This window comes from Staurois parvus, unplaced genomic scaffold, assembly GCF_062004578.1.
Source record: "Staurois parvus isolate SC_StPar_1 unplaced genomic scaffold, SC_StPar_1.0 ptg000425l, whole genome shotgun sequence".
Taxonomy (NCBI): domain Eukaryota; kingdom Metazoa; phylum Chordata; class Amphibia; order Anura; family Ranidae; genus Staurois; species Staurois parvus.
In genome coordinates this window covers 651,392-664,089 of record NW_028318221.1, presented here as the reverse complement: position 1 = coordinate 664,089, position 12,698 = coordinate 651,392, and the positions used below count along the sequence as shown (strand labels likewise).

At 41.4% G+C, this 12,698-nt stretch overlaps 1 protein-coding gene across 2 annotated transcripts in view; it reads right to left on the bottom strand.

The window, feature by feature from the left end:
* The window catches only part of TJP3 (tight junction protein 3), a 246,948-nt gene that overhangs the window by 47,393 nt on the left and 186,857 nt on the right, over nucleotides 1–12,698 (bottom strand). For both annotated transcript variants that reach the window (XM_089687405.1, XM_089687404.1), the window contains exon 15: nucleotides 7,973–8,068. In XM_089687405.1, the coding sequence (XP_089543531.1) occupies nucleotides 7,973–8,068 (96 nt within the window). The remainder of the gene's footprint in view (nucleotides 1–7,972; nucleotides 8,069–12,698) is intronic.

Here is a 12,698-nt window from a genome sequence, read left to right as displayed (position 1 = left end):
TGTCCGTGGCCTTAACTCTCCTTACAAGAGATCCCTACTACAAAAAGAAGCTCACTCTTTACAAGCTGATGTCCTATTCCTCCAGGAATCCCACTTTGCCTCCACCAAAATCCCCAAATTCAATATACACCACTTCTCATTGATATATATGGCAACCAGCTCCAAGAAAAAGAATAGCGTCATCACAGCCATAAGAGACTCCCTCCAATTCCATTACATCTCAGAAGCAGCAGACCCTCAAGGCCGCTACCATATCCTGATATGCAAAATAAACGGAATCCTATATACCCTGGTCAACATTTATGGTCCAAATACCAACCAACGCCAATTCTACAACAAAATCAACTCAACCATCTCCACCCAGACACAAGGCAAGCTACTCATAGGAGGAGACTTCAACATCATAGGCAACCCACTCCTTGACTCTTCTTCCAGTAAAAACTCCTCCAAAACATACCTTTAATCACTTTCTACACAACAATGATCTCTACGATATATGGCGATGCCAACACAGTACGGAAAAAGATTACACCTACTATTCCCCATCCCACCTCTCCTACTCCAGAATTTACTTTTTCACCACAGACAAGTGGACTTTACAACATATCACCTCCTCCAAGATCGGCACCATAACGTGGGCAGACCACGCTCCAATTTCCATTACTCTAGACCACAATCAACATTCTACGATCCCTCGAATTTGGAGATTGAACTCGACCCTATTGAAAAATCCAGACCACAAGAAACATATATTGGACACACATAATATGTTCTTTGAAATGAATAAATCACCTGATAGCTCTATACCTATATTATGATCCACTTACAAGGCATACATGAGAGGTATTCTTATAAAACTAAATTCCCGTATCAACAAAGAAACCAACAAATTGACGAACTCCTCATGTCAATTAAAACAAACAAAAAATCCCCAAATCCCACAACTTCTGCTTCCCCCACCACAGACAGAAACAAACTCAGAACCCTCCTACTTTGTAAATATGCCCTCAACCTCCAAAAAACGAAAACTAAACTTTACTCCCTTAGCAACAAAGCCAACTCCCTATTAACCAAAATGATTAAACAACGCCATAAAATCCAAAATATCCTCAGTTCAACATCCAACCTCACATACCTTAACCACAAACCCACAAGAAATAGCCAATGCTTTTGCGACCTATTACCAACAACTATAAAACCTTAAAAACAACTCTGACACTATCCAACCAACACGAACATCCATACAACAATTTCTCCACACAACTAAACTCCCCCAACTCTCTCCATCCCAACTTGACGCTATATCGACTCCAATATGTCCCAAAGACTTAGAAATAACCATCAAAACACTCCCTCTTAACAAATCTCCAGGAAACGACGGATATACGAACTAATTTTACAATTTGCCCCTAACCTATCACCATACTTGACCAAACTCTTTAATCATGCAGCCACCACTGGTGTATTCCCCAAAGACATGCTGCAGTCCAAAATTATAGACCAATTTCCCTACTCAATACAGACATAAAGCTCTATGCAAAAAGTATAGCTAGCAGATTACTCCACTATCTTCCTACCTTGATATACGCAGACCGAGTAGGATTCATACCAGGCCGCCAAGCACCTGACGCTACCAGAAGACTTATATCTCTTCTTCACCACATAGAACACACCAAACAACCCTCATTACTCGTATCCTTAGACGCTGAAAAAGCATTTGACCGAATACACTGGCTATTTATGCAATTGACCCTACAGAAATTTGGTATTACAGGATGGATGTTAACAGCCATCTTATCACTATACTCCCTCCCATCAGCCAGAGTATTAACAGACGGAACGTTATCGGACCCTTTCGATATCACCAATGGTACTAGACAAGGCTGCCCACTATCACCCATCATATTTTCACTGCTCATTGAACCCTTAACCTCTAAACTTAGAGACGACCCGATGTTCACTGGCATCAAACGCCTTAACATTGAACACAAAATGAGTCTATTTGCAGACGACATCATATTGATGATTACCAACCCAACCAAATCCCTCAAAACAATACGCACGCACCTTTAACAGTACGCGACAGTCTCTTACTATAAACTTAATGAACCTAAATCCTCAATCCTAAATCTCCACACACCACACCAAACCCAGATATTACTTGCTAAACAATTCCCCTTCTCCTGGGAAAAAAAACAACATCCCCTACTTAGGAATCAAACTCACCGCAACAGACCACATATTTACCTCAAATCACAAAATGCTACTCAAAACTGTACCCCAAGAAATTGCCACCCTTCGCACCTCAGAACTTTCCAAATTAGGCCGAGTTGCGACCTTGAAAATGTACATCCTACCAAAAATTCCATACATTTTTCGCACACTTCCCATACCAGTTCCTAACACCTTTTTCTCCAAATTACAATTGATTCTCGCCAGATTCTTATGGAACTCTAAAAAACCTAGATGCACCACCAATCTCTTAATACGACCATCTTCCAAAGGAGGCGCAGGCCTCCCACATCTAAAATCCTACTATAATGGTACTCTTCTGGACCAAATATATTTTTGGTCGAACCCAACCAGAGAAAAAAATCTCATCTACAATGGAAACCTTACCCTTTCTCTCACTTAAACCCCAAAATTCCATCAATGTCACAAACAGACTACCAACTAAAACACCCATGTATCCAAGCCGCTCTTCAAGCCTGGTGTGATCCTCTGACCATGAAATACACAGATTCCAAACAAATCCTTACCCCAATGGACATACTACATTCCATAACACTGTCAAGGTCCTACCTTTCTTCACAGCTTGTGCATCTCCATGCTGACATCCATCTTGGATTTCTGCAAAGCATGGTGGGAACCTTTATGCCTTCAGGCTTCTGCGGCTCCTCCTCAGAAGGGTATGGTTGAGCACATTTAAACCTCCTGTCTGCAAGTGCTCGCTGCACTCGTGTCCTGTAGGTTTCCTTGTTGCAAGCTCTTGTGTTGTTCCTGTTGCTCTCCTGGTAACCGACTCGGCTTGAACAAGACTATTCTTTGCGTTAACCCTTTACCTAATCTCCCGTTGCTGAACTCGGCCCGTGACCTGAGTATTCTTTGCCTACCGTCTAGCACTGTCTGCTCCGTTGTTATTGACCCGGCCTGTCTGACTCCTCTACTCCTGTTCCCATCTAGCTCCCACCAGCTGTACGCCATTGGCGGCAGTCGTTACCGCAGCTGGGGTCACTAGGGGGCCGCGACCTGGTCTCAGGCTGCGTCAAGTCCATCCCCACCATCAGGGGCCCTGGTGAAGGGTAGCCTGGGGCTTAGACTCCGCGCCCTGAGGGACTCTGGTCTGTGGGTAGTGGCTGTCGTCAGTCGCGGCGTGACCGTGCATAGGCCTGCCTGCCCATTCCAGCGCCCCTGCCCTGACAAACACCCTCTCTGGGCCTATCTCAATGGGAAAAACAAAAACATACATAAAATAAAGACCACACCCTACACTCATTTCAAAATCTCCAAACCAAATTCAATCTCCCTACCACTGAATACTTCACCTACTTAAGAAACATCCACTATATGCAAACAAAAAACATACCTCATAACACAAAGATTCCAAATACCGCCTATCTTTTCTTTAGCAGACCACAATAACCAGGTAAAGGCATTTCCACTTTCTACAAGTACATAAGGAACCTGCAATTCGCTCTAAAATCTATCTCCCTATTCTATTGGGAAAAAACCCTTTCAGAAACAATTACGGCACAAACATGGAGCACAACATTTAACATTACCTACAAATCATCCTGATGCAGCTCGCATTGGGAATCATACTTAAAAATCCTCCACCAATGGTACCTAACCCCTGTCAAACTAGCCATCTATTACCCAAAACACCCCTCCTCTTGCTGGCGACAATGCGGAGACATAGGCTCAACACTACACATATTATGGTCCTGTAAATCAATCAAACCGTTTTGGAACAGAGTCTTCCAATTAATCTCTGAAATATCCAAAACAGTGATAACCCCAAATCCTTCACTCGCGCTTTTACACATTGGGATTGAAAAATTCCCCTATAATTCTTGTACCACCATTGTCCACACATTTTTTGCAGCAAAAGTCAATATAACCCGATTTTGCAACACCACCACTGCTCCTTCCCTCACTAATTACAGATCTTAATTTCCAATGCGAAATGGAAAAAAGATCGGCATTTAACAACTCCACCCAACACAAATTTAATTCTTAATGGACTAGCTGGTTACAATATCCTAACTGTTCAGTACAATCCTGATATCTTACAAACAATTGAGCTACTGTCAGACACCGCCTGGTGGTATCTCTAGCAACCCACAGCACAGGGTTCCTCAGGGCACAGGGTCTAAGTCCCAATCTGCTTATTCACCAGGGCCCCTGATGGTGGGGATGGACTTGGAGCAGACTGAGACCAGGTCGCGACCCCTGAGTACCGTCAGTGGTGTTGCGGGAATAGAGTCTGACATGAAAAGGCTGGTAGGCCTGGCAGCAGGGACTGATCCGTGCGGGATGGATGAACAGTCAGCGTAACGTAAGGCGTAGTCAGGCAGGTCGGGTCAGCAACGTGTGGGCAGCGAGGTACCAGAGGAGCAGGCAGAGAATGGTCATGGTCACGAGCCGGGTTCAGCAACTAACGGGCAGCGAGGTACCAGAGGATCAGGCAGGAGAGTGGTCAGGTCAAGCCAGGGGTCAAGCAGGAGACAATTATCAGGGTCAGGAACAACAGAGGTCGGCAACAGGAAACTTCAAAAATCAGATCACAAGAACAGGACAATAAGACCAAATGGCAATTGCACATACCATCTGTCCTGTTTAAATAGCGCGCCCTGCTCTGTCATTGGTGCCATGCGCGTGTCCGCGATCACAAGTGCGCATGCATGGCCGTCGCCGCTGTCGCGATCGCCCAGGTCCCGCTGCCCGCTGGCTAGAGCGTGTCAGTGTTCTGTGCATGCGCCGCCCGGCGTATCGCTGCAGAACACCCGACCCCTGACAGCTAGACACCTATTTTAGACTGGTACTCCTTTTCCACCCCATTACATTTACCCCCCACCCTCTCCCTACCCTCCTCCTTATCCCCCCTTGTTTAGTACCCCTTCACCATTTCCTACACCTCACCAAGGTTCACTATATATCCAAGTCTACCTCTGATGCTAATGCCTTAAACCCCAATTTTAATCCCAGCCAAATGGTGGGGTAAATCCTTACCAATACTATACTCTTTACTGAAGCAATTGCTATCACTTTGTTCTGTTATTGAAAAATGATTGAAACAAAAAATGAAATAGTGATTTAAAAAACACTACAAGGCACACACTACACATTTCTAGGCTAGCGAACACCTAATCCATCTTAGAAGAGAATCATTGAATATGTGAGCATGAGGAATATCTACAAAATTCTTGAATATCTGTCTGCTGATGTAAACTGTAAGGTACAGATATATCTATCTATATCTATCTATGTGTATCTATATCTATCTATGTGTATATATATATATATATATATATATATATATATATATATATATATATATATATATATATATATATATATATATATATATACATATACATACATACATACATACACACACACACACACACACACACACACACACACACACACACTAAGCCAGATAGATCCTTGCAAACATAGTATTAAAGTAATGGACTGCCAAATTCACTTACTATTCAGAGAATAGACCAGAAATAGAATTAGGGGACCATACATACGAAGAAGCAAATACAGTATTTGCTTCTTCCTATGAAGGAATGCTACTGTTTACAGTATTAAACAGTAAAGCAGAATATTTTCCCTCTAACAGTGGCCATATGCACTTCGATTTTATCTGATCGATGAAACAGATTGATTGAATAACCATAATTTCCATTCTAATCAATTTAGAGTTAAGTAGAACTATAAGCAAAACTTTTTTTTCCCATTTTGGACAGGACATTTGGACATTTTATAACCCCTAACAGATTTTTTTTTTCATTCGTCTGTCCTATTGCAGAGATTTCCCTTCATTTCCTGTTCCATAGCCAAACAGGAACTGAGAGGAAAGCCATACAAATTAAGGAAATTCCTTGGGGACCCCAAAGTCACCAGAACTAGTGTCCCCATTTGAAGATTTCTGGGGACAACTCAAAATTTGGGATTTTCTTTAATACCTTCATTTTCAATGATAATGGTAAACAGGACAATTGACAACAGAACATTAAGAGAGTGAATCTCCTTAACAGGGTCACAAAAATCAATAAAAAATGGCAAGCTTTCTAATCCCTCCACACTCTATCCAAAACTAAAAAAAAAAAAAAAAAAAGTTATACTTTAGTTTAGATCAGACTGGATCAAACGGAGTTGAATGGCCAGGATGGAAAATTATGAATTGTTTTGCATTGATTGGCAATAATGTATGATTGTAAACTCAAAAATCGACTAAATTCCATTTCCCTGTGTGTGGCATATGGATCAAACAGGGTGTTGATTATAGACTGATTATTCCTATCAAACGAGATCGATCGAACAATCATTTATCGAAGAGTGTATAACCATCATAAAACAAATTAGTTCTTGGTAATGGAAGCATTCACATTTCTTTTAGTAATACACTTGTGTCACCAATGTAATTAACATACGCAGAAAAAATAATTTTAATGAAGACTAGTTTATGAGAAAGTTATTTTAGGACCCCTGTAAAATGATGTGTAATGTTAATAGTTCCATTCCACAACATTAATTTAACACTTAATTCAGTACAATTCTGGAGCTATATACACCACTTCCAATAGGTAAAATCAATTTTATTGTTCAACACGAGCACAGGCAGTCCCACCCAGAATCATCCCTCTAAAATGTTTTACCCTCCTACTGAATGATTAAGCATGATGATTAAACCTGTGTAGAGGGCAAAACATGTTAGAACAGGGGTGTCATCGGTGGCCCTCCAGCTGTTGCAGAACTAAAATCCCATGAGGCATTGCAAGCCTGACAGTTAAAAGTGTGACTCCCAAAGGCAGAGGCATGATGGGACTTGTAGTTTCTCAACAGCTGACACCTTTGTGTTTGAAGGATCCAAGGTGGAATGCTTGTACTGGACAATAAAGTTCATTATTCACAAGGTTTGCTGAATTGTGTGTGGGAATTTTAGGCCTCATGCATACTGGATATTTTTCTATATATCCTAGATGCCTTTCTTCCTGGCAGTGGCATCTTGGCAAAAAAAAACAAACAAAAACATTTGACGCTTGTAAAAGTGTGTAATGCATTTAGCCAAGTCAAATGTTTGGGTGTTAATTTAATTGGCCAGAATAATAATTTATTCTGGCCAGTGCAATGATTTAACGTTCAAGCGCTAAAAGTGTTTGCTTGCATCAAGTGTTTTCTCTGCTCATGGACGCACTGGCAGCAGTGTTTTTTTTTTGTGCCTCTAAACTCCTCTAAAAGTCTACGTGTGCATGGACACATAGGCTAAAATGAAGGGGTGTTTAGAGGCAGGAAAAAAAGCCAGATGCCCCTAGGAGCAGCTGTATAAAATCCAGTTAGGCTTCAATGAGTAACATGAATTTACCAATAATGAGGAAGAGGATCAATGTCTACAAATTATGATAACCATGCTGCTACTGAGACTACAAATTTTGTCAGACAGGAAAAAAAAGTAGTTCCCCCTGCATAAAAACTTTGGTCTTTATAAGTCATTATGTGACAACAGTAATATGGATGTTGCCACTGTTGATTTTTTTAAAAACAGACAGTCAGCATGTTCTGAAAAATCTATACCCTCTGTCAGGTCAGTGACTAGGTAGTGCAGCTAGGATCAGGATGATAGACCCTGAACCTGTACTTTTTAAAAACAAAGAAGCAATGGCAGCTCACATATTATATCCTCACACTTAATTAGATATATGTCTGATGGGTCAGATCAATTTTTAAGGATATACTTCACCTGCAGACTCAAACTCATGTGGCAACTCTGAACAAAGCTTCATGTGCGCAATGTCTGAAATAGGGCCCAGTACCACAACTGGTCGTTTGAAACTTGCTGCATTAAAAGATAAATACAATAATTATGTTCAAAATATGAAACAATAAAATAACATATTACAAAAAATGGCAAAGCAGCAAAATATTAAGATTTTTTTTTACAGTTTGTAGTCATACATGTTCATGGAGGCAGCCATACTTACATTGCTTTACTGTCCCTTTTCATATAACTGGTATATAAGTAATTGAAAAAAAACACTCCCTCTGTGGCAGATAGCCGAGTATAGCTAAGGCTTTCCAGAGCATTACAAAAACTGTAGCTGCTGACTTTTAAAAAACAGCCACTCACCTGTCCCACAATCCCGTGTTGCCCCAGCAAGTTTCGCCGGCTGTCCTGTATTCCAGGCGCCGGCATCGTCAGTGTGGGCATCTGGCTGTGACAGCTGCGCTTCCTGAATGGCCCCGTCGTCTTCTGGGACCTGTCACATGTCCCACAAGACTTCGAGGAGGGTAGGAGGACAACTTCCTTTTCCGATCGCCTAGGCGATCGCAGCAGAAGTGGGAGCGGGTACCTGTCGAATTCGGGTACCCCTTCCCACCCTGCTCCCCAAAGGTGTCAATCCTTAGTGGGGAGCGGGGGACCAATCTTTAAAGCGGAACTTCCCCTTTAGGGTGGAACTCCGCTTTAACTAGATGTTATTCAGTTAGGGTTTACATCTTCAAAATGTAATATTTTACTACCTGACTAAAATAGGTTTGTTTTTTTTCTATAGAAATTTAATATGTACAAATATATTACAATAATTACAACAATAGTAATAACTTAAAAATAGGCTCACTAGCAATACACTATACCTAAACTTTACAGCTGTATTCCTAACTGCTTCAAAACCGGGCACTTTTACCCTCTTCCTGCCCAAGCCAATTTTCAGTTTTCAGCGTGGTCACACTCAGTGACAATTGCAGTCAGGCAACAATCTACCCAAATTAAATTTTTCACACAACTAAGACCTCTTTTGGTGGCATTTAATCAACAATGTTTTTTTTTTTTTTTTTGCTAGATAAATTTTGAAAAAAAAATGTGTTTTTCTTTGTTTCGGTTATAAAATTTTGCAAACAAATAATCTTTCTTCAAAAATTTAGGCCAAAAAAATATTCTGCTACATTTCTCTAGTGCAAATAACCCAAATCAGTGTTTACCTTGAATCATTTGCTCCTCCCATGAACTTCCTGATTTAAGCCATAACTCTGCACTTCCTGGTTGCCAGATAATTGTGCCTTCTCCAGCAAATATTTTGCTCTGGTTTCTCCTGCTGCCATCCATACCCTCGCTACCGACCTTTGGCTTGTTCCTCGACTATGCTTCTGCCTGATCCGAACCTGCAAACACTTGTTACTGACCTTTGGCTTGTTTATTGACTACACTTATGTTTGATCCCTATCTGCTATATCCTCTACTGGACCCTGGCTTGTTCACACACTGGTGGGGTAGTCCAGAGGACCGCAACCTGGTACTAACACGCAGCAAAACCCATCTCCACCATCAGGAGCTCTGGTGAATACCGGTTAGTACTTAGACCCTGCGTCAGCTGCCAGGGTGACCTGCTGGTATACCTATCCTGCTGGTTGGTGGGAGCCTCTGTGCTGCTATAGCTACTGGTCTCTAAGCCTGACACCTGACCGTAACCTTAAGGTTACAACCTCCTTTCCAACTGTTCTGTGTGGCTGCATGTCTTCTTTAGAGACCTTAGGTTAAGTAGTTTCCTCCCAATGCTAGAGCCCCATATAAAGATTTGTGTATTGAGATTGTATGCCCCTCTTAAGCACCCCTTCTCCAGGGAAAAACAGTTTTAATGCTTGTAGTCATTCCTCATAACTGAGGTCCTCTAGTCCACTAATTAGCTTTGTTGCCCTTCTCTGGTCTCTCGAGTTCAAGCACATGATTGGTAACCAAAACGGGACAGCATAATCAAGTTGTGGCTAAACCAGAGTTTTGTAAGGTGGTAGAATTATAGTGTTCTCTTGAGTAAATACCTTTTTTAATGCATGCTAAGAGTCTGCTAAGCCTTGCTTTCTGTAGCTTGGCATTGCATGTTATTACTGAGTATGATCTACTAGGACCCCCAGAACGATTTCCAGCCTTGGTTTCCCCCAAAGGTTCTCCCTGTAGTGAGTAACTTGCATTCATATTTTTAGATCCCAAGTGTATTACTTTTTTTCAATGTTAAACCCACCTGCCATATAGCTGCCCACATTTTAACTAAGTATTCTTGTAAAATTGCTACATCCTGTTGTGAAGTTATTGTCCTGATTAGCTTTGTACCATTAGCAAACAGAGAAATTTAACTATTTATTTACAACCACTAAAATGTTTATGAACAAGTGACACAGAACCCCACATGGTACTCCACTTAGAACTCCAAACCATTCAGAAGATATGCTATTTATCATCACCCTCAAAACGCCCTCCTGTAACTAGTTTTCTATCCAGGTACATACACGATCATCAATGACAACACAACTCAATTTGTAAATTAAGTGTTTATTGGAAACTGTATCAAATGCTTTGGCACAATACAGATACAACATGTCCACAGGCAGTCTTCTATCCATATACATACAGCTTACTTCCTCATGGAATGTAACAGGTTGGTCTGGCAAGAACGATTATTCATGAATCCATGCTGGCTAATACTATTGATATCCTTTTCATCAGAAAATTCTTGGATATAGTCCCTTATCCCCTCCCATAGTTTACATACTAATGTTGGGCTGACTGGTCTGTAGTTTCCAGGTAACTCCCCCCCCCCTTGCCACCTTCTGCTACTTGCTTGGGGTCTTCCATACTACCAGGAGACAGAGTGACCAGCCAGCTTTGTACGGCTCCCTGCTATGATAACTCAGGAAGCAGTGACCTGCCATCACTTCCGTTTTTTTTGTTTTTTTTTAATGCCTTTAAGTGCAGAGGAGCGATTTTGGGTCTTATAAATGCCAGATCCCTCTATATAGAGTATCTGTCATGTGCTTATTGCGTTTGAAAAACCACTGCCCAACTACCGTGTAACATCAAAAATTGCAAAACCCACCAAATTATTCTCTAAGGCCTCTGCTTTAAAAAAACAAAAAACATATGTTTGGGGGTTCTAAGTAATTTTCTAGCAAAAAAAAAAAAAAATAAGCAAAAACTGAATGCTACATGTGAACAAAAAGTACCAGAAAAAGTCTGGCCATTAAATGGATATTGGTATTATGTTAGCTTTTTGCCAATCAGTTGGTACTATTCCTGTCTTTAACCATTTCCTGTCTGCCCTATAGCAGAAGTACTGCTACAGGGCAGCACGGGTGTGCAAAATCACATATATATATATATATATATATACATACACATACATATACATATATATATATATATATATATATATATATATATATATATATATATATATATATATATATATACACACACACACACACACACACACACACACACACACATGCGTGATTTTGCATTTCCAGGTACGGGGCGTGTGCGCGGGCTACTAGCGCCACCATTCGTGGCCACGGCTGTCAGTCACCGGCGCCTGGTGATTGGCGAGTATCTCCGACGGGGGGAGGGGGGTTTGTTGGGGGGGGGTAGAACTGTTTGGAAGCAAAACAGTTCTCTCCCCTGTCAGCTCCTGCACACTGCTTTGCAAAGTACAGCCTTGCATGCAAAGCAGTGTGCTTACAGTGAAACACAAACACACAACCCCATAGTAAAAAACACACAGCACACAGTTAACCCTTTGATCGCCCCGCATGTTAACCCCTTCCTGCCCAGTGCCATTAGTACAGTGTCAGTGCTTTTTATTGGTACTGATCACTGTATTGGTGTATAGCACAAAAAATAAATGCACAGGCAATCAAATACCACCGAACGAAAGCTCTATTTGTGGGGGAAAAAGGACGTATATTTCATTTAGCTGCAGCGTTGCATGACCGCACAATTGTCAGTTAAAATAATGCAGAGCCATAATGCAAAAAATGGCCTGGTCAGGAAGGAGGGTAAATCTTCTGGCGAGCAAGTGGTTAAACTGTCCTTAACCATTAGCCGCCCGGCCAATGGCCGATTGGCGGCTTCAGATGTGCCTCTTCATTCCGGGTGCACGCCATTTGGCGTGCTCCCGCACATGCGCCGTTTGCGGTAATGCAGAGCGGCGCAGCAGCGGGATCTGTCACGGGCCGTGCACCTCGGACACGGCCGATGACAGATCCGAGTACCGGCTCCCGTTGCTGGTACCATGTGACCTGCTGTGACCAATCACAGCAGGTCACATGACAGTTGTATACAATGGATGGCTTCATTCATGATGCCATCCATTGTATACTAGTGCCTAGCTGTGAATGGTCACAGCTAATCACATGCACATGTCATGTGATTAGCTGTGACCAAATCACAGCTAAGCACAAAAAAAAAAAAAAAAAAAAAAAAAAAAGCTGAATGAATCGATTTCATTCAGGTAAATGCTTGCGTATAGCAAAGTAATTCTTTGCTATAAGCAAATTGTGTAAAAAAAAAAAAAAAAAAATACTGATCACTTCCCCAAAGTAGTACAGTGTTACTATGGTAACATTGTACTACTTTGGTCATAGTAAAATATGAAAAAAAAAATCTTAAAAAAAATAAAAAATGTAATAAAAAATTAAAT